The sequence below is a fragment of the Rhea pennata genome, chromosome 15 (genome assembly GCF_028389875.1).
Source record: "Rhea pennata isolate bPtePen1 chromosome 15, bPtePen1.pri, whole genome shotgun sequence".
Classification (NCBI taxonomy): Eukaryota; Metazoa; Chordata; class Aves; order Rheiformes; family Rheidae; genus Rhea; species Rhea pennata.
Window position 1 is genome coordinate 13,048,626 of NC_084677.1, and position 23,106 is coordinate 13,071,731.

Here is a 23,106-nt window from a genome sequence, read left to right on the forward strand (position 1 = left end):
TAGGAGCCAGCAACGCAGGCAATAGGAGAGGGTGTGATGCTTTACTGGATACGTGTCAAGGACATGAACCATCCTGCCATCTCATGGTAATTTGTCCCACATTGGCCTATCGTAACATGTGCTGGACACATCTGAGCGTTCACGTCAGGCGGAGCAGAGCGTGTGACGCAGCCGGTGGCTGTTAGCGGTTACTCGCAGGCTTGCCAGGCACAGGAGCAGCTCTATTGCTTTCCCAGCTAGCTTCGTCCGCCTCGCCAAGATCAATACAAACCGTGCACGAGGACCTGACTCCTTCCTCCTGATTACGGGACTTTTCAATGTACGCAGGAGTCGGCGTGCAGCAGATGCAGGTTCTTTTTTGGCAGCACCTCTTGCCGCCGTTGCTCCGCGAGTTGAGCTGCGAACTGCGCTGCACGGCGAGGCTCTGCGCTGCACCGCTGCTGCACGTTTCGGGCTGCAGGTTCCAGGGCAGGGTGGGATCTGGAGCAGATACATCTCGAGGCTGGAAAGTCTCAATCGAATGATCCACAGTCTGCAAAGGTGGCCAAATCTTTCTATCTGGCAAATTGCTTGAGCTGCCCCTGGATGAGAAGGAGAAAGAATCTCTTGTGTTTTTCAGCTGTTAAGTCTGTTCTCTCTCTCTGTCGTAGTGGAAATAAATTGTGGGAGGGCCTAGCCAGCGCTAATTCATAGCCACGTTCGATCTGAAGTCTCTGCTACTTTGTGCTTGGACCACAGACACAAGTGAGAAAATGAAAACTGCCAGAAATACCACTAACCATCAGATTATCTTAAACACATGGTAACAAAACAGAGTCACTCTGTGGCGTGTATAAATTCCACACATATGAAGGAATGTAAAGCAGCTATTGTACCCACACTTTGCAGATCCATTTCACCATTTTCACAGTTTATCTGGAAAATACATACTGCATGGTACTGTACGTCGTATTTCACTGCTATGCACCATGATGTCTTCTAATTGAACAATCGCCATACTTGTAGTCTAAGAGCAATACAAAAGTGCTTTCAAATAATAACAATACATTTTCTGTATAAAGAGGATAGGGAGTAGCCATTTCCCAGAAAGGCTTGATTTCCCTAGAGCCAGCAGTATGAACATCTATAGAGCCAGTAACAGCAGGCAGTGGTGAGAAAATCTCTACCTCATCATCAGTCTATACATTGTGTGTCCAACTGCGAGTCCTCGCAAAAGCTGAGTGGAGACTGTTAGCACCCACTAAGGGCTGGGTTTATGCACCTAGCAACACCTTACAACACCAGGCTCCAGCTAATCAGACTGGGGGCAGGAGCTTCATTTAGGGGCACTTTTTTGGCAAATCAGATCTTGTCAGTTGGAATCAAAACTCTAAATAAAGGACTGTTCTAACAGCCTGGCTACTAGAGATCATGCAGAAGAGCAGCATCTGCCAATTCATTCAGCATTGCTGGCCCATGGAACCAAATGGCACAATGTTGTTCCATGTTTGGAGACAGTTTATACTGGAATAGAAACAGTCTTCTGGAGTAAAATGATTATTTTTTTCCTCCATGAAATCTCGTGACTTTTTAAAGAGAACATGTGTGTCTGTGCTGCACAGATTCTTTGCGTTACTTTGCAGAGAACAACGTGAAAACAAAGATTAAAACACAGGCGGAAGGGAATGAAGCCCTCAGACGGTTACCCAAGCAGTCCTGAGATGAGAGTCAGCGTACGTCCAACGAGCCATTCATGCTGCTTTACCTTCCTAGGCAAAGTGCAGCATCTTTTTAAAAGCTGAATCCAGATTTTTAGATATCAAATGAATCGCTCTGGTATTGGAGTTTGATCAAGCACGAAACATCCTCAGCCTTCCCAAAAATACCAGATGGCTGCAGATGCCAGCTCCTTTGGCCAGGCAGCTTTTCCTGAGAGAAGGCCAGCTTGTTGTGTAAGTGCTGCATCCCAGATAAAACTCTGCTGAACCGCCAACAGCCACAGAAACGCCCTTAGAGGAGAAGCATTCAAGCCAATGCCTTTCTATAGTTTCAGGGCTGCACTTACACTGATACCTAAGTATGTTCTCCTTTCCCAGAGGGAATTGGGATCTATAGAAGTTACTCTGGCTGTGGAAACATCCTTATGAACGTCTGAGTAAGTGTGTGCATTTGAAGAAGGGGGAAATAAGATATAATCCGAGTTGTTAAATCATTAAAAACAGACAAACGAAAAAAAAAAGCACGGATGGGCATGTAAGAGTAGATAATTCTCAGCAGATAAGCTGGTCTTTGAAATATGAAGTGTGATCTTCCAAACCACTTAATGCTCATTGGGTCAATAGTGTAACAATAAATAATTGTCTTCTTACTCTGCTAACTTCCATCCACCCATAATAGTCCTTCGGGATGATACTGCAGTTGCAGTGACTCTGCGTTCACATAGCATTGCAACAAACGGAAGGCAATAAGATCTCGGGCTCTTCTTAATGTGTTCATCACAGTTTTGCCTCTGCACAAAATAATATTCTCTCTCTGTGGCTACACAGAAATGTGCACAAAGAACAAATCTGATCTCCTCTATAAATGGGTCAGTGAAAGGAATTATGCACCTTTCAAGACCTCAAAACTCAATGTGATGCACAGACCTTGTACAACCTTCCCAGCAGAGGGAATTTCACCCTTAGTGAAGCGACTCCACTTCCAAAGCAAGACCACTTACAGCAAGAAAAACAAAAGCAACCAACAGCCAAACAAACCAACGTGCCTTGGAATTAGTTTATTCTTTTAAGCAGCTCTTGACTCCCACTAACACATGAATGGGTAACATGGTGTTAGACTGTGCTTGCTTGAGGACTGAGGATTCAAAGAGATGATTCAACTTTAAGCACCCATTGCCACAAAGCAGTAGGAATGTTTAAGACTTCTTACAGTGAGCTGCTCCACACCCTAAAGCATGGCCAGCCATAGGGGTCATGTAAAACAAACGCTAAAGGTACAATTAGTTTCTATTAAAAAAAAGTCTTTACTTTCGCCCTGGAGTCCTGAAATGGCTGTGATACAATTAAAATCAACCGAAAAAAGAATGACAATGAGGTGTGTTGAGATGCACTTCTTCTGGCAAGTGTGGGCTGGTAATGTCCTTCTGGAAGGACCTCAGAGAGAGTGGTCACTTTTGATTACTACATAATGTGAGTAATTCTCAGGAAAGATGAGTCTTTCCCGCCTGAATCATAGTGAAAGGGGAAAAATAACACACTCCAGAAATGGAAAGCTGGAAAGCTGCGTCTCCCCGAGCTGCAGGGAGCCGCCCAAGAGTGCTATGTGGGGCCACTGCGGAGAAGCTGCATCGAGTGAGCAACGGACCCCACAGGCTGCCTGGGGCAATGGCTCAGGCGCTGGAGGCAAGGTGGGACCACTATGTGCCTCCTTCTGCGTTGCCAGAGCTCCAGCTGACACCACAGGTTGTATGTGGCACAAATGACACACTAAAAACCCCTTTCTCAGCAAGAAGTCATACACCTCTAGTCTAGTCTCAGCCAATACTGACTCATCCAGATGTGTGATACGCAAGTGGTTCCTTGAGAGGCCTTGTCTTCATTGAGAAGTCTGTCCTGCATTTACTTCTTGTTGGCCAGCCCATTGCACCAACACAAGTCATGGCAGCGATAGAGTGCAGCCATCTGCTTGCCAGAAGCCCACTGGCGCCACAGTCTTGAGGAAGCTGCACTTCTAAAAAGATACACAAGGCTAAATGTCGAGAGGAATGACCAGAACAAACCCCCAGGGTGGATGGGACCCTGGGCTTTGTGCATGGCTTTGGGGAAAAGGAGAACAGCATTTGCCTTTGAGGAAGAAAGAGTTTGTCCTTCCCTGCTCGGCCAGCTATCTATGTGACAGGCTGCATCAGTACTCCTGCGGGTTTCAAAGCTCTGTACAGGGTTCCTAAAATCAGTGAGACAGCTCAAATACTTCACGTTTCCCACATGCTTAAATTCTTTGCTAAACTGACTTTGAAACAATAATATGAAGATCCTAGAGACACCTTGAATCCCTGTTTCTTCATATAGACATATATGGTTACATTTAAACACCATTTTTTTTTTTCTCCATGCTAATTCTCCAGAAAAACAGATTGGTTTCCATTACTATATATAGCACTAGGATTCTTGGCCTATTTTTTGTCCCTTTGCATCTGATTATTTTCAACAGAGTTCAAACTTTTTATCACATGCAGATTTTAAACAGAACATGACTTCTATTCATACAGACTTCCACTATTAACAAACCCACAACTGCAACATATAATGTAGAAGGATTTTATTCATACTGTAATTCTGTCCCATCATCCACTGCAAATATTACAATTATCTTTAAATTGTCATGGAGTATCATTTTGTGCCACTTCAAGCATAGGAATCTTGGTGTTAAATGGTTACACTTCTCTAGAGATTGCTTATAACAGAACCATAATTCAAAGGTATTTTCCATGATCTGTAAAGGTTTATAGCAAAGAATCTGTTCTCTGTGTGTGCCCAAGTAACTTTCTAAACAGTGAGGCCACTACTTGGTGTTCAACAATAAAATGTTTCTTGTATATTATGCCAAACACTTGCAAGTTTTTACCAATACAGCAACGGAAATGCAACTGGTAAAATAGCATACATGAGGGACTTGTAACTTAATGTTTTTTTAATTGCACAAAAGAATACAAAAATAGTAAAGCAAATCATGAGTTTTGCAAATGCATAGACATTATATATATATACACACACATACAGATGTGTATATATACATATATATATATATATATATATAATGGGAGTGCCTATATAAATGTTTGTCATAAAATTGCAAGGTTGAAAAATGTGGATGTTCATATTTAATAATACAAGCAAGAAGCATAACATAATCATAATAAATAGTAGCAACTAATATACATTGGTAGGACCACTGAAATATGCCGAAATAAATTAAGCATCTTGAAATGAGGAGAGGACTTGGATTCTGAAGCTGAGAAGCAGTTAGCTCTGTAAAGACCGCTCTCCCGGGCAGGTATTAGAATATTGGGACGCAAGAGGCTTCTTGGTGGGAGTCAAGAAAAATCTCAAGACAGTTTTTTTAATTCCAAGCAAGAGAGCACATTACACATCAATATGAGTTACTTTAGCCATGTTCTTAAATTTATACCTCTAGTTTCAAACAGGAGATTGCCACCTTATTTCATTACATAAATTCTGGCATGTAAAAAGTATGGAAAGTTCTTATTTATTCAGACAGAAGAATGCTATCATAAAGAAGAAATACAGTTTTGCCACAAATGAGAAGTGGGCAGTGCTATTTCAAGTAGCTGAGATTCAGAGCTTTGCTGCTGTTAGCAAGGAGAAGTTTTCCTTCAAAGGAAAAGCTTCCCCAAAGAATAATCAAAATGATCCTATCCTTGAGGGCTGCACAACAGAGTAAAGCCTGGACCTGCAAAAAGCTCTACTGAAGAGGAGCCCGCTCTTTCCATAGGGCAGCAACAAATGTCAACATGAGTGCACACACATCGAAGAGCTTAGGCACTAGGAATTTGTTGCAAGATCCTGGTACTTTTTCTTATGCAATACATATCTTTTGGAAGAAGGATGTCATTCTGAAGCATGTATTCTGCTTTCAGAAAATCCTGGTCATAATCAAAAACAAAGGCATATACATTTAATTAAATGGCCCTTATGCAAAAAGGGTACCAACAAACTGCTGTTGATGCCTCTGATGTGCATCTGGCACCATCTCTTCAGCATTTCATATAATATTCAGAGAAGTGGTTGAAGACACCCTGGTGCAGATAAATATGCTTCTAAGCCTCTTAATTAAGTGGAGAGTTCCCGTTCACTTTTAAGGGATCTAATGCAGACTCTCATTTTAAAAAAGTTGAAAACAAAGAACTTAGGGTCTTTAAGGCTCCATTAAAATTCTTACAAAACATTGTCCATTGAAATCTTCTCCTAGAAGACTGAGCAGGAGCAGACTGCTTGGCTTAGTATATCCTCAGTGTCACAAAGCCAGCTTGGATGAGCTTGTAACAGGGAGGAATATGGCCCACTGTATCTAAGCCACAGGCAAAATGACCCAAAGTTTTACTTCCCCTTGGCATACTGGAATGATCAAAACCTTCCTCTAACCTTCCCTCTTAAACTGTGCCACTGTCACTTACCATGTGGGATTTCAGAAACCTCCAGTCTATAACCAGTAAAAAGTCTTTTAAAAGTGACAGGTAGAGGGACATAGTCCCTCTAATGAGCTTGACAAAAGGTGAATAAGACCAACTTTAAAGAGAGGTGTAAAATAATGAGGAAATAGAAATTCATATGTATTTTAAATAGTTAAAAATGCCGTCTAAGCTATTTGATCCAGCAATAGGTAAGAATCTTGCCTGCAAGCCAAAAGCCTAATCTTCCATGAACAGTTCCCCAAAGCTAGTCTTATCCAAACAGTTGTCTTCCTGCTTAAATGATACATAAGATTTGAACTGACATCCAGTGCATGACATAAACAGAAAAATACACATAAAATGCACACTTTTTTTCTTCATAAAGCTATGGAGCTGCACAGCGCAAATTTAAGTGCACAAGGTCACACAAAGGCAGCTTTCCAAAAGAAATCATTTAGACAGTGAGCGAAATGAAACTGTTGTATCTCTGAATGTTTCTCTTGAGGATTTCAGAACAAGGACCAAGCACTCGTTCAAAGCGGGGACGATCTAGCTTTACACACTTCAGGGGTCCACGTGCCACCACTGTAGCAGCCCGGGGCCGATTGAGCAATAACGCTATCTCACCTGGAAACAGGGATAAATACGTTGTCACACATTCTGTGCTTCTTTTTTGGAAGGGTGTATATTCTAGCCACCATACAGTTGCTTTGATTGTAAAATGTACTCTTTTATATTTATCTTGATAGACACTTTACATAATTCTGTTGACAGAACGAATGCATTACACATGCATAATGCATGCGTGTAAAATGCCTTTGAAAACAAACGTATTCAGAATGTTTTGCTGATTCCGGATCTGTCTCCTGTCAGTTACATTGGTGTAAACCAAGGAATATTTTCAGCTTCAATGAAATCTCTCCATATTGCTGAAAGCAGGGGCTGACCTATGCATAACCTCCTTGTCCATTAAAAAGCAGAAAACCAATTCAGAGAGTAACTACATTTATCAATTCCATTTGTCTTTCTGAATTATATTAAACTGAATTTTCTTACCAAAATAATCTGATGGACCAAGTCTTCCAACTTCTACATACTCCTCATTATCAGATCTACGCTGGAGAACTGAAGCTGTGCCCTGGGAACAAAAGTGTGGAAAGTTAGCTTGCCTTCTTTAAACCTGTTACACCATTAAGAAGTACTGAATCCAGAGTATTTCTTCTCGCAGGACATCCGTCACAATCCCTTAGTTCTGCTAAAAGAGAGGGAACAATCTCAGTTAATTTCTTGTACATGAATGAAAGGAAATAAGGAATTAAAAAATCCATCAGTAATGCAAAATTGATTTCACTTTTATGAATGCAGTGCTGTTTAGATGCAGATAGATTCTGCTCCCACAAAAGCCAAGAGGAATAGGATAAAACTCAGTAACTGCTATTTAAATAATGCACACCATGTATTAGGTCACGTATTAATATGGTTTAAAAGTATATTATGAGTTGCTGTAGAACTTTACCAGAGATGTAGAAAAGATCTACATCACGAGGAATAAAAAGGTAATTTTCCCACTTGTTGTCCTGGGACATAATTTGTGAGACAGCGACTAGAGTTTATGCCTAACCTGATCATTCCCTGGATCTCCTGCTGAGATTGTTGATAAAGGGAGCTTTTAATGCTTGCTGCAACAGAGAGTTGTTTTTTTTAGTGGCTTCGCCTGCTCGTGGCCTTTAGTGATCTGGACACCTGTGAGTCAATCGCTTGAGAGATGGAATGTGTCTTGTCTACATTACCGTTAATAACTGCAGTATTTGGCACATGCTAATACATGTCAAAACTCAGTAACACTCTATTTAAACCTTCAAAGAGGTTTTACATACAAAAATATTCTAACCTGAAGGAAACCCTAAATTATTCGTGGCATAAAGTTTTTGCAGAAGAACAGAGACGGTATCTGGTTTTCTGCAAAAAAAAAGGGGGGGGGGAGAAAAAGACAGTAACTTATGAAATTACCTTCTGAGACCAAACCAAAAGCATAGGTAGGGGCAAAATGTTAACGTATTTTGATTTTTAACTGTTAAGAAAGTTTTTAAAAGCTAATAAATAGACTGGGGAGCACCAGCCCGCAGCGTCTCCCACCGCTTGGCTCCTCTGCCCTCAGCGCCTGCAGCCACGGCAGCACCGCTCTACGCTGGAGCAAAAGCCGCCCTCCAGGGCAGAGTACTGAGCGCAGATCAGCCAGCTGCAAACACTCTGCAGCGTCCTCGGGCAGAGGGACGTTTGTGTACCCCAGGTGACGGTGGGGGCACTTGAGGAGATGCTGAGCACCCTCGTACGCCTTGGCTTGGGTGCAGCGAAAGGCACTCAGCACCCTGCAGACTCCTCCCTTCCACCTTTGCGCTGTGTTTAAATATATCCTGCAGATTCCTTAACATTGTCATTGGCTTTCAAATCTGAACGCCAATGTCAGGCTACTTCAGATCTGATTCATGCTTTTCTAGAACCTGGAGAGGGGCAGAAATGACCAACAGCAGTAGAATATCCAGGATAATGTAGCAAATTATCATAATTTGCTTTCTTCTGAACAAGCACTATCAAGATGCTGCGATACTGTTTCATTGTAGAACATCCTATTTCATAACAGGGCTATTTTTAAGCTGATACACTTCAGGAATTGCTGGGCAACTCTCTAGCTTAACCTATAACTGCTACATTTATATATTATATAAATGAAACCTTATTTCTTGATCATGCCAAGAACTAGACCCCAAAATGCAAGTAATGCGCATCTGTTGAGATTTATACGCAGCTGATGTTTCTCAAATTAATCTGACACATTCAAAGTTACAATTTCTCCTTTTGCCCATTATGAATAACCCGTGCTTAGTATGAGCTACTAGATATCACACTGTCAACACATTACAATGGTCATGAAAATTTACTATTCCACCCCACCAGCTACACACCATATCATTATTACAAAAACCCTGAATAAGCGCCAGGGCTGCAAATCCTGGTTGAAAACAATCACAAAATTCTTCTTGGCTGCAAAGCTTTCACTCTCAAAGTGCCAGAGAGCTGATGGCCTAAGATTCAGATATGTGTGCTAGGCACAGCTTGCATAAGCAACTGCACCTGAGTTGAAAGAGGTTAGTGCAGGATCAGTTTCCAGTTGGTCAAAGATAAGCCAATATATTCAGGGGGAAGTTGGCTTTGGTCTTTTTTCTTTTTTTTTTTTTTTTTTTTTTTTTTTTTTTTTTTGCTATTAAAATCTGATCATGCACATAAAACTGTGTGCAGCAAGTGTAAGGCTATCTACAGAACTAACTGAAAAGAGGACTGAATATAAGAAAGTGCTTTGGTGCCTGTCATGTTTCCAGCAAGAATTCCTTATCCTTGATATAAGTAAATTGTTTAGCCAAAGGTGCTGTTTTCCAAGATCTTCCAGTAAATCTGCCAGGGGCTGAAAATGCAAAGGTAGAGTAATGAGTTTTGTTATTCACACTTACTGTAACAGTCTTCAGAATAAACATTCATATACAAGCAGCATTCTCGGAATATCTCATGTAGGGAATAACGACTGTCTTGCCAAACTTCAGATCAGGTGCAGCTCACAGGCCTAAATTGATGTTTTTCTTATTGCTTGTGCAATGTAGACAGAATTAGCTTCAAAATCACTTCCAGCCTCTGTTGTCCTCTCAGTCCCCATCTGGAGCCTGGCAAAAACCTAACCCCTTGACCCAAATAGCTGTCTGTAATCTATGTCTCCATTCTCTTTCCCAAAACTGTTTTTTAAACTTTTATTACAGATGTTTTTTCTACATAAAACAAAAAATCTCCAAAGTAACCATATTGATTGCTCAGGTCAAATGAAAAAAGGAGTCAATTCCCCACTGCCCATCTTGAGCATGATGCTGCAGAAGTAATCACAGTATCAAGCAATATTGCTTTCATCTCCCCTAGTGTCAGCTTTTATTGTGGCTAATATTTTTTGACAGGGTCCACTGATACAGGACTTCAATAAGTCAGTTTTCTGAAGCAATTTCTTCCACTCTTCCACTACGGCCGGCCTTTTCAATCCAAGAAACACCATGATATCTGTTGGAGAAGGACAGATGTGTCTGGCCTCCACAATAAACACTTGGCTTGGCAGGATAAAGCAATGCATATTCCAGATACATATTTTTCCACTCTTGTTTTAACAGTCACATAGGCTTTTCCCGTTGCCCAGTGAGAACAGGTCTATCACGGAGCAAAAGACGCTTCCTGAAACCCTGACAACAAGCACCCAGATGTAAGAACTGATTAACATTTTGGCCTGTCATTGCAGAAGTCGCCAACTCCAGAAGTACTTCCTGGAGTATTGTCAGAGTGACCTTCACGGGAAGACTGTCCACACCATTAAACAAAGAAGATGTATTTATAATTATCTGTCTGTATCACCTTCACGTAACATATCTTATCTCTGGAAACCAACATTATTTTAACTGCATTAGAGGAAAAGCCCGACTGCATATGAACAGTATAACTAGGGCAAAACAAAAATAAAATAATAAAGACACAAAAATAAAATAATAAAGACATACTTAATGAAGTTGTCAAACTAAACGAATGGGGTGCTAACCCCTACCCTTGGTCCCACTGCTAGTTTCATCGTTTTATTTCATTTTAGTTTACTTGTCAAATGTTTCCAATACAGCTTTCGAGCTTTCTATCCTTTTTGTGCTTTAGCAAACCCTACCACATATAAATGATATGAATGAATAAATAAGAGCCCTGTCCTGGGAGGCATGGGTGTTATCTAGTAGGGAATCAAATGGCTCACTCTCACCTCCTAAAAACACTTGCTCTCAGTGGGAAAGACTTCCCCTTCAGAGGCATACAGAACTTGGCAGGATCAGTCTCAGTGGAATAAACTGCATGAGCCTAGATTTGCAGGATCAGGCCATTTAGTGCTGCTCTATTTTAAAAAGTGTCTTGTACATTGATAGTTGTTTCAGCCTCCTACACCACAGAGCAAAACCTTCAGAGCACAGGCTCAAGCACTGTGAAGAAGTTTGACACCACTTAATAAATCAGCACTTTGTGATGATATGAAACTGAATGCAGTCAGGCATTTCTTTCTCCTAGCAGACATTTGGGAGTGAAATGATGATCTTCAGTAGATCCAGGAATATTCCCTTTCAGTCACTGAGGAGTGTCTGTATTCCTAGGAACTGATATCATTAACCTTCTCTCCTCTCCTCTCCTCCAAGTAAATACAGGCATCTTATTGCAAAAACAACAAGAGTAGCAGCTCCAAAAGCAATGTGCCATCACCGCCTACCTCCCATGCTCACCCCACGCACCTGTCCACTCCCTCTGCAAACTGTCACGGGCACAGAGAATTTATTCATGTCTTTCAAATGCATCAGCAGTTTGTTTTGTAAAAATTTACAGCCTGGAAACAGCATCATAATTTAAGACGTAACGAATAAATTATGGTTTATAATCCATGAGCTCCCCTGCTCTCCAAAGTAATGAGATTTTGACAGATGTTTCACTTCTAAACTATTGGACCACATGGATGAGTTAGACATCCTAGTGTTAAACACAGTAGCCCATCTGGATCAACATTACCTTTCCTAGGCCTGCATGTCTTTATGAGTGTGAATTGCTCCAGAAGACCTATTTTTATACGTAAGCACGAATCCTGGGGCCAGGAGTTGGCCTAAGTAGCCTGGCTATAAAAGAGCAGTGTTCAACAAGGTGATAAAAAGTGAAATCTTGTAGTTTTTCCTCCACTTCAGGAGCGGAAGCTGTGTAGATCAGTGGGGTTATGCGTTGCAAGGCAGTACAACGAGGCGAAATGTGCCGGCCAGTCATGCATCCTTGTCACCGGTATGGTAGTACAGGCTGCAGAGCATGGGATGGCAGCTTACTACGGACAGAAGGTCGGAAGGGAAATTGAGTATTGCTTTTTTAACTTTTGAGTTTAGAACTCAATCCTGTTGATGTTATGTTTTCACTGGTTTAACCTCTCACCTTAGAAATACAGCAAATAGTAAAAAATATAGTCAGGCTCCCTCTATAATAACAGACATTTATCATTATAAAAAAGTGAAGAAAGTGTATTTATACTGTCATAGTTGTATGCAATGACAATTTCTATACCCTCTTGATGCACTAGGTATACAGAATACATTTCTAATTCTTACAGAAATGAATTCTAATTTTTATAGGCAAGAAGTTACTGTTTCTATTTCCATTTCTTATTTATTTATTTACTTTTGTAAAGAAAAGCAAGGAAGACTTTTTTTTTCTCTGATGCCCTCAAAATGTTACATTTCTATCCTAGTTTTGAGCTTGGAAGGTTTTTCTAGCCTATTCTGTTTCCTTTTGCACCATCCACTAGAGAAGAACAAAGCAGTCTATAGAATCAGAGATGAAAAGGGTCAGCCCTATCCATCTGCCATTGCGATTAACTCTACCACTTGCTATTATGAACATACCTTTGCTCTTTCTCACTTTATTAATCCACACACTGTATAATTCACACACTCAGAAGATAAGTTTCTCCTCACTCCTCAGTAACACAAGCCCTCATTATATGTTGCTCTTAAATCTTTGCTAAGTTAACCACAAAAGACTAAAGAAGCTGTGAAATGGTATAAAAGCATTCCTATACCTATATGAAATCACACTGGACTCAATGTAAAGACTCCTATTGGTTTTAATGGGAGCTATAGCAGATCTAAAATGAATTAAAAGATCTTTCACATAGTATGATTCTAGGAGTATTTTATGTAATTGTAGGCAAGACAAAGTTTGTGGAAGTTCTTTTATTAGACCAGCAAGCACAGCTTGAAAAAGCAAAAAGCTTCTTGGTCCACAAGCCTTTCTTCAAATTGTCTAGTTCTCCAGATACATCTAATAAAAGTTACTATTGACCTGTCTACAAATGCCGTACAGGTATTCTTACATTATCATAGCTACAACAATACTAGCACCCAATTTAATCATATCTCCCATTTCCTGGTTAATTTAAGTGATTAAGTCATTCATGGAGCATCTCCACATCATTAGCTTAAATTAAGGAGCACCAAAAGTTGTAGCTCCTGATGCTACAAATATCCTGGAAATCCTGGATTGTCTAACAAATCTTACAGACCTGCTAAGATCTATCAGCTGATGCTTCACCTTCCTCTTTAAAAAATCATTTAAATCAGTTTGACTGTCTTTGATGTAAAACCTCTAATAAATTTGGTCCAGTTCTGCAAACTTTACTTTTGTAAATGCCTTCCATGATGTGTCCGTTATTATTTATATGAGTAAGGTCTACAAAAAAAACCTCAAGTTTGCATTATCTGAAAAAGTGGTTGTTGTTTGGTTTCTTATCTTTAGCTAGCAAATTATTCTTTTCTTCATCCATGAGGGTTCACTCTAGATTACAGTGGAGAGACAAGACTATGCCTAAGTCAAAAACAGAAGCTACTGACAACTTTTACGCACTCTGGAAATTCTAGGTGCCACTGATTCCAGTGGATTTTTAGTCAGCAAGTACCTTGGGAGTATCCTTAGGATTCAACAGTGCAATGTCAAATGAGTGCTATAGTTATCATGGGAGCACCATGATTTCCATATAGTCTTCTCAAGAGAGAAGAGTAGTTCAGAAAGTGACTTTATACAGAAACAGCGACAATGTGTATGATTATCATTAAACAATCAGCTTAACGTTATAACATTTATGCCTCGTATTCTTATTGGCCGTAATTTGCAACAACACTAATGCACACTGCAATCTAGCAAAGACAAAAAGCCAACTGTACTACCCTGCTGGCACGAATCCTACACATTAGCTCTACAGCCAAGTTCAATATCAAACAACATGTGTGTACCACTTACACCTCACCTGCTTAAGACTACTGCACGTATTGCTAAACTCCCATCACTTCTACTCTCCAGATGCGGTAACATAGGCACATATATATCAGTTTAGAAACAACATCCGCACCCAAGAAAGAGAGGCACAAAGCGGTCTAAAAGAGTTATCAAGATAGCCACAAACATAAAGGTACTTTTAAAAATGGCAATCAATCATAAAATAAGTGTAGCTTAAAACAGCAGAAACAAGTGAGCCACAGGGCATTTCCTAGGGATATGCGAGAGGCCAGGGTTAAGGCCCAGACATGACTACATCCAGCCAGTCATTAATCACCAAGAAATCCTTTTGCCTTGTTCATTTACTATTTAAAATCATAGACATTTGACATGGGGAGGCCTTTTAGCTCATTTTGTTCACCCTCCTACCCCTGTATCTAAGACAATCTTCCCCTTCAGGATTTCTTTGATGCAGTCTGCATTAAACCTGTGCTATACGCAAATGTACTCCCCTTGAAGCAAAAGAAGTGTTATTATTAGATGGGACAAGACAAAAGTCAGGCTGAGAGAGATCTGTAAACTTAGTGCAAAGCCAAAAGAAGCAGAATATGCTGTACCAATTGCAATCTGCCTCATGCTTGCATGGAGATACCCGCAACCCTTAGGTGAAACTGCAAGTTCAAGTGTTTCTGCTCAGAGTTCTGTCTCGTGAATAATTCCCACTCCTCACAAAGAATGCAAATTTGGGAATTTTGGCTAAACTCTTTTTTGTTGAAAGGCTTTTCAGAATCAAAACATTGAGCTTTATAGTCTCCTGACTTCAAAATGTTGCCCTTGAGCCACAGTAGCAGCGCTAAAATCAGGCAAGATCAGGCAGGTGTCCGACATCCATGCACCCGTGGGTTAGGAGGCTCCATACTCCTAACCCGAGCAGTAGCGTGGAGAGGACAATGCCGGGGCGGCCTCTGGACTTCCCGGACTCTGGGCCACACTACTCCCAGGCTTCTTTTACATTGCACTAGTTGCTAGCTGGGACTGGGAAGCCCAGGACATACTTCCCAGCCTGGCAGCAAGGAGACAGTGACACGGGGGTAATGATACCGCTCTCAGTCATGGGAGGAGCCCCTTCCCTGGGGGATAATCCTCCACGGCTAGTTAATCTGGCTTTATGCCCAGCTGCTGCTGGCAGGAAGCTGCAAAGCGGTTGCACCACTGCTTGGCATTTGGAGTCTATCTTCATTTTTATCTTCACTTCGTTCTAGAATTTTACTTGCCCCTTTTTGTCACATACTCAGTCTACCTGTTGTAGTGGTGACAGAAAGCAGATCCACTCAGTAAAGGTGGTCTCAGGTGCTAGATTTTAATGAATCATCTCAGGGATACTTGGCCTTGACTAATCAGTAGCTTCTGTGGGAAAACAACTGAATTAATATTCATCCTGGTGCCAGATTTTAAAGACTGTCTGTGCCAAGCGCTGTGGATTATTGGCAACAATGCACTGTTTTCCTCCCTCAGACATGTCAGTGTACAAAGCAATAAAAGTCACAAAGGAAAAAAAATGTTGCATTTTAGAGATTCTTTCTTTCTACAAAGCTAGCCATTATCTTTACTCTCTCTGAAGCCAGGAAATGTCCACTGAGTCAACATAAAAGTGACTCTATAATGGGTTATTCATCAACTGTTCATATTTGTGACTGACCTTACAGTTATCATGTCTTGGAAGCAGACAGTGCAGAATGCTACCACCTACAGAATGGGCAGTGTTGAATGCAAGAGAGAGAAAACAAGAAAACAGTGCTGAACCTCGTTCACCCTACCCACAAAATCCTTTCTGGTGAAAATCGTTTTTAGTTGTTAATGTTGTTTTACGGCCCAATTACTCCTACCACCATCTGCTTCTTTGTGAAAACATTCTGTAGATACTGAGGTAACCAGACCAAGCAAAAGTCAGAGACAGACATCATAATTAAAGTCTCATAACTAATGCTGTGACCAGGGCTGGGCTAGCAGCTGCGGCCAGCTAGGGCAATAGCTTCTGAGCAACAAATAAAACTTTGAGCAAACTGAGGGGAGAGGAGAGTTTATCACGGAGATAAGGTAAACCCACCAAGGAAAGCAACTCGGAGGTTGCTTTCTTTAAGTCTTTGCAGTTGGTGAATCTTGTGCATTCAAAGGACCACATTTTGTGATTCTGAAAATCAGAAGGAAAAAAAGTTTCCTTCAAGTCACCTTTTCCCGAAGAATTCTGCAGAGACAGCCTTGCACATTCCACAAAATCTACACTATAAAGCGAATGGTCAAGCCCTTGGGGCATATTCTTTCAGTAAATCTGTAGTCATCTCAACAGTATCTTTGCAGAGCAAGGACAAAAGCCATCCCAGCAAGGGACAGTTTTAACATGACCCAGAGAAAGGGATGAACTCTGCTACAGACTGGGGAATTCTCCATTTTTCTTCTACCATGTTGGACACCAGTATGTTTCAGGTGTTGTTTATATCACAGAATCTTTGTGTAAACACAGACATATGCTACTCAGGTGAGTTAAGAACAGAGCTGCTAGCTCCTAAGACCAGATGCCTTTAATTTCAGTTTAGATTTAATGTGCCCGGGGCCATAATGTTCTTGGTCATGTTGAGTAAGTAGTCTGAATCAGGGCTTGTGAGCTCCATCTTCAATGACAAAAGAGTTTATAAGAATCCTGAGAACCTCCTGAAAACCTTAAGGGGTAAACAGCCAGTGTTGCCGTTCTTACTCACCCTGAGAGATATTTCATTACCTGCTTTTATAGACTTCTAGTGTAGTACAACACTACTGAATAAGACTAAGGAGAGAAGAGTCACAGCATATACAATACCTTAAAGCACGTACTAGCTAAATAAAAAGCCACAGGCTGCTTTGAACAGGAAGAAAACCTTAATAGCTACTACTCTAATTTTTGTGCAAATTCAAGCAGAGCACATATATACGAAGAATGAAACTACCAATTATTAGCACCAGGTTTTACATCTGTGCACACCAAACATTCCCCCAGTTTTCCACGTATCCGATAGCAGTAAGAGGCCAGCGTGTGTCAGTATTCCCAGCATAAACTTCAATTTTATGGGTTTACAAATCAGATGTTTTGAATTACAGCTGAATGAGACTGAAGACTCCTACACAAGTTGTCATGTCATAAGCGAACTGGGGAAACATTCATATAAATTTGTTGCAGTGGGTATAGCATGTGCAAAAAGAGGTTATGAAAATTTTGAGAACAGCATTGCTATATTGCATTTTCCTATTGTTTTTGCTTTATGACCTAAGTTTACCAATCTCCTAGTGACACAGAATAACATAAAAATCCTTTATATACCTCTTGATGCTGGCATAAGCAATGTTTCCAGTTGCAACGTCCTGGAAGACCCACTAGCATATCACTCCTCAGCTGCCATTTTAGTCCTGTGGGACTGCTGATAGCATCATTCCTGAGAAAACTTATTTTACAGCTAAGGATCAGCAGTTCTAGGGCTACTTTCCAAGAGAAGACAAATCCTTTGAACTATGTAGCCAAAGACACAGCAAGTATTCCTTTAGCCAGTAAATAATCCTGGATTTTTATTATTCGCCAATCATTGATTTATGAAAGACTCTTATACAAAAATAAGGGAAGAAATAAACAAATGTCTGCCAGTAATACAAAGTGAGAATGACTTCCACATAAGCTGCAGCGGAAAATAACGCCCAGCATTTTTGAGTAGTAAAATATAGTGTAAAGAGAAAAGGATGGTCAGCTGATTTGTTAGCTTGGGAATCTGGCCATAGGGCTAACATTTCTTCTCTGCCTTAGACATCTTGCGAGCAAAACCATGATGAAGGCCCAGGCCCTCAAAGTGCCTAATTCCCACTTATTTTTAGTAGGAATTAAGAATTGCCTTACTTCTTGTGTCTGAGCTTCAGAATGCAACAGGTAACTTGGAGGTTGCTCCATGCACCTCATCACACAAGTGCAGGGAAGATAAACTCAGTGAAGATCATCAGGTGCTTAAGACAGAGAGATAGGCACCTCGGAGAAAATGAGATGGTAAAAAGGCTATATACGATATACTGCAGTAATGATGACTCTCAAAAGTATTTGGTCACGTGTTTACATAAGCCACAAGCATGTGCCAGTCAAGGTGAGAAATTTTTTCCATAGCAAAATGTTGGATGTGTACACTGCTTATATATTGTTTTCCCACCCCTCAAGCATTTTTTTAAAAAGCTTCACTTTTCCTAATACAACAGATAGGTGATCTGAATGCTGTCAGAGAAGGATGATGTAACAGGAGTTAATTCTGACTGTGGACTAAAGATTTAGTCATTACTGGGTTTGACAGTACATTTTTTAACCGTGCATTTTAAACTATTATAAATTATTCTTCAGTGTTTGAGATCATAGCAACTCACAGAATTTACATACAGTTGTCCTGGTTTCTGCCACAAAAGAGGAATGAAATCTGCAAAGTTCTAAAATAGACCAGAGAATTTGGCTAATACGAAGTTTTACAAAATTGCTGTGAAAATGAACCATTGTACGCCACTTCTCAGATTTCAGATTTTGCAGACTTTAGCCTAGGTGACTGCACTGCAGTGCTTATCAGTGGGGCGAGGGAAAGCAGGAGAAGGAAGGAAGTGGCCAAAAAGCTTCAGTGACTGACAGGTCCCACATCACTGGGTAGGAAGAAGAAGGGGAGCAACCAGTTGCTTACTACGAAACACTGGCCCTTTCTGACAGAGGAGAGAGGTGGCTACGCTTAAAATTGCATTGTGCAGCTTGATCCACTGCTCACTGAAATCAGTATTAAGGTGAACGTAATTTCAGCAAGAGCTCAACTCAGCCTGCATTTTAACACCCTTGACTCAGTAAAGCACTTCAGCTCCATCCCTGTTCAGGATGGCACACAAGCACATGCCTGGCTTTATATCTTTGACCTCAACTGCAATATTATAAATACCGATCTGAACAAAGATGAACTTCGAAGCAGGGCCAGTGGAAATGCTATTGCTTGAGCTCAACTAGGTGATATCAAGAAAACTGAATCTACCTTTCCCGTAAGAACAGGAAATAAATCCTTTGCAGCTGAAAATAAGCAAAGTACAGAGCCCTCAGGTACTGCTGGCTTTGTTTATTGGATATTTTTTGTTTATTAGGTATATTAGGAGTTGCTGTAGACTGCCTTTGACAAACATGTTCAGTATCAACAAAAATCCAGGTAACACTAAGCAGTTCTGATTGTAGCCTTTGAAACTCCTTTTCTAGACAACATTCATCTTCCTAATTAATAATTAATCATACTATGTTTTTAAAGAGATTATCAGGTGTGATAGCAGAGTGTGCCTAAGGCAGTGACTTCATTAACCATACGGAAGAAGTTTACTTTGTAGTTCTGCTGCCTGTTGTAGGGGTAGGTGCCAAAGGGGTCTCTCTCGGGTTAGAATGTCAAAGAGCAACAATTTAAAGCATGAAACAATTGGGCTATTATTTTGCTTTTTTCTTTTCTTTCTTAAAGAGCTTTTAAATCATAAATCTCAAAAGCTTGTTGTGCAATTCAAGACCCAAGTCTACTTTTCCCACAAAAAGGCCCAGTCTTCTAAAGAGCAGAGCACCCTTCCCAGTTACACCCAGGATCTTCCTAGGTTAGCTGAAGTTACCATGGTGCGAGTACTTTACAAACACTCTTCCACCTAACAGGGCTTTGAACTACATTTGTGCAGAGACACTCCACAGCGTGCCAAGAGCGTCAGCAGGGTTGGAAACATTGATTTCACCTACAAGACAGTATCTCAAGTACACTTTCAGCAGCCACAAGAACTAACAGTGGATCCTGCCCAGACTGGAGCCAGTTTGTGGCCCTGACTTGAAATGTCAACAGCAGTGGGAAAGAACCCCCAGCAGGTACAAGACTCTTTTGAATGTGATCATCCGAGAATAGTGCTGGACAAATAATCACTATCAATCTTCACTTCTGTCAATCAGGCAGCTCTGTGCATTGATTCTTGAAGGACTGCTGCACTATCAATGGAAATTTTCCTTTGTTTTCCTATTTTGCAATTCCTACTGCCCAGTTTTTGTACTAAAGAATATTTTACAAATTTTCACATGAGGCTTTTGCTCATCTTCATAAAGCGTTATTAGGATTATTCCCACTGATGAGGAAACACTGGCACAAGGTGAGTATCATTCTGCCCACAGAATGGCAGTGAGTCTGACAACACTGAAAAATCTAAAAATTGGGAGCACTGACCCTGCCTCCTTTTCTAACCAGCAAGATATTAATAAAGCTTTTCAAAGTGCTTTTCATAAAGGATTTGAAGAGCAGCATGGAACTACCTCCACCCCCAGCAATTTAACATAAAATCCACAATCAAAAAAAAAATTTAAGTTTTAATTTTTTTTTCTAATGTGAAACTGCTTGATCCAATGGGTCCACTTCTCCTTCAATCTTCTCCTGTGAATTACCTTCTATTTCTAGATCTTTTATTTTTAGGCTGCTGCATGTTATTGCTGGGCAGCTAGATCAACTATTAATTGGAAATGTTTTGGTTTTCCTGCAGTTTCGTCTCCTTGCTTTATGGACCACTCGGGCCGGCCCGTCCTCAGAGGAGAAGCGAGGCTGCAGGCAGCACGTTCGAGCTGTCCTCGGAGGCCCAGGGTGGCTCTGTCCTAAACATCTTGCTGCCCTCTCCTCCCGCACCAGTGTACCTCTGTGCCTGTGCATGCATTTTTCTCAAGCCATGTCAAACTCGAAGGAGTATCGGGGGCCACACGGCAGCAGCTCAGCGCCCCATCGGGCCCAGCAAGCTCTCAGCGCGCAGCTGATCTCAGAGCACTCCCCGAGCGTAGCCAGCAGAGTCCCGCGACAACAACCGTGTGCCCTGTATGGTGCTCAGCAACGACAAGTAGATCCAAGTGATGTGACATGGGCAAGGGGGGGAGCCGAGAAACCCAGCAAGGCACTTCACGGCTGCAGATCCCAGCGTTTCTGGCAGCTGTGTGAGACCGTCTTCAAGGTGCCGTGCCACTGAACCAAGCCTGAAGCCGAGCTTACAGAATGGTATATGATCATAACCTCTATTTTTAATACTACTGTCGCTAACTTTTTCAGTAACCTAGACGACAGCAAAAAACTCAGTTCTTCCCGGTTTCATAGCACTGTTAGACTAGTTTGAACTTCTTTTCAAACTGAAGTCAGTGGGAAAGCACTTACTAAACGAGTTGAGAATAGAATCAGTCCCTGTTCAAATGACATTTCAGTTAAAGGGACTTAACATTTTCTAGAATATTCAACTCTGGAAAGCTTGCATGCCTTTGCAAGCTATCACTTTAAAATACTAGCTAAAAATATTTGCTTTATCTGAAGTCAGATGAATAAATCCTCCCTACTGTTGGGTACACAGTGTGGCAGAGTACAATACAACTGCAAATTTATTTGTTAGAAACTGTACATCTGTTATGATTTACGCTTGCCAAAATATAATTCTTTATGGCAACAATTGTTTCATGGTGCTTAAAGTTTTTCACCTCCGTGCCAGGAATCTCATATGGGATAATTCCATGACCTTGGAATCCAACAGATACATTCCACATCTGTCTAGTCTGGGAAAGCCTGAGTTTGTTGTGTGAAAAGCATAGTGGGAAAATAAGACCTGGAAATATCTGAAAATACAGGAACTGCTGGGTTGTTTCTCTTTTCTTTTTTTAATTAACAGTTTCAAGTGCAGTAAATCAATTTTACAAAAGCAGTTATTTTGGTTTTTTTTCAAGGACATACTCACTTTGGATCCTATATACAAATTAAAAATATGGTATAAACATTAAAATAATTGTATCTCTGAAAAATAATCAGCCTTTAAATATTAAAACTAAACCTTCATGAAAAAATGAAACGCACAACCTACTGCTGGTGCCTGGGAAGATTTAGGATGGCAGAAAAGCTGCCCTTGTCTTAGAATTTCAGGGATATACTTTTGGCACTAGATTTTTAACAAAAAATAAACCACACACCAGCTTTGTGAGCAGTTGAACTTCCAAAGCCAGGTTTTCTGTGGCTCTCCTCGTGTACATTTTCTGTTATTCTAATAATTAGGCTGAGCTCATTCTGCAGCCATTCCCTCCGAGGGCACTGTAGTATTTTCATGCATACAGCCTTCACCCCAAAAAACCTGCACCCTACTAGGTGCAACACTGGACACAGGAGAGAAATGTCAGGGAAAAAAGGTTATCCTAAGAAAAAAGGGAAAAAGGTTAATGTGCTTGTTTGACAGAAAGGTGGGACTAAATATTCTTTTTCATGCTAACCAGGATGATATTCCTGGTTTAAATCAGGAACTGGTTTTCTGATCATCATCCTGCCTGGAAGTCTTCCTTTCAAAAAGGAGTTTAATGGTTGCACTTCAGATGCCATTCCTGAGGGTGTCAACCCATTGATGGGCTACGTCCTTCTGCAGGAGCAATACACTTAGTAAGCTGGCATCCCAAAGGGAGGCACACGGAGGAAGGCAGTACTGCAGGCTAACCAAGGATGAGAAATTCGTTTATCGAGTTCATACAAAACTGTGCTAACAATTACAAATTGATGCGTTGAGTCCTGTGAGTCTTAGAGAACCTTTTTTAATAGAGATCACAAGATCCCACTTGGAACAAATATTTGTGATGCTCATGATCCCTGTGAGTATACCATAGCTTTATAAATTGGTAACTGATTTTTTAAAGACATGTCATGGTAACTATCATTTATAATAAATTAGCATCTTGTCCAAAAATTCTGCTCTAAAGTTTAGTTCTGTACTATTGGACATAGCATTCCAGTGCTACATGAAACGGTTTCTGTGTATATAGCAGCCAAACAAATTGGCAACATTTGTACAGTGTTTTGGATTATAAGGCCACCAACATCAAAAAATATACAAAAAAAGCTAATGACTTTTCAATGTATTGTGACAACAAACCAGCCAAAACTACTTTCAACCAAAGTTTGCAAAATAACATGTTCCTGGCAGCTCACATCATCTCTCCTGCAGAAAAGTTTAACAACAAAGATGTAAACTCCTGTGAAATCAAG

General features: G+C 40.7%; 1 protein-coding gene across 2 annotated transcripts in view; it reads right to left on the reverse strand.

The window, feature by feature from the left end:
* Positions 1-4,281: 4,281 nt before the first annotated feature.
* PRKAR1B (protein kinase cAMP-dependent type I regulatory subunit beta) overlaps positions 4,282-23,106 on the reverse strand; it is a 97,975-nt gene continuing 79,150 nt past the window's right edge. For both annotated transcript variants that reach the window (XM_062588741.1, XM_062588740.1), the window contains exons 10-11: positions 7,226-7,307; positions 4,282-6,796 (exon numbers count right to left, since the gene is read on the reverse strand). In XM_062588741.1, the coding sequence (XP_062444725.1) occupies positions 6,624-6,796; positions 7,226-7,307 (255 nt within the window). In that variant the 3' untranslated portion in view covers positions 4,282-6,623. The remainder of the gene's footprint in view (positions 6,797-7,225; positions 7,308-23,106) is intronic.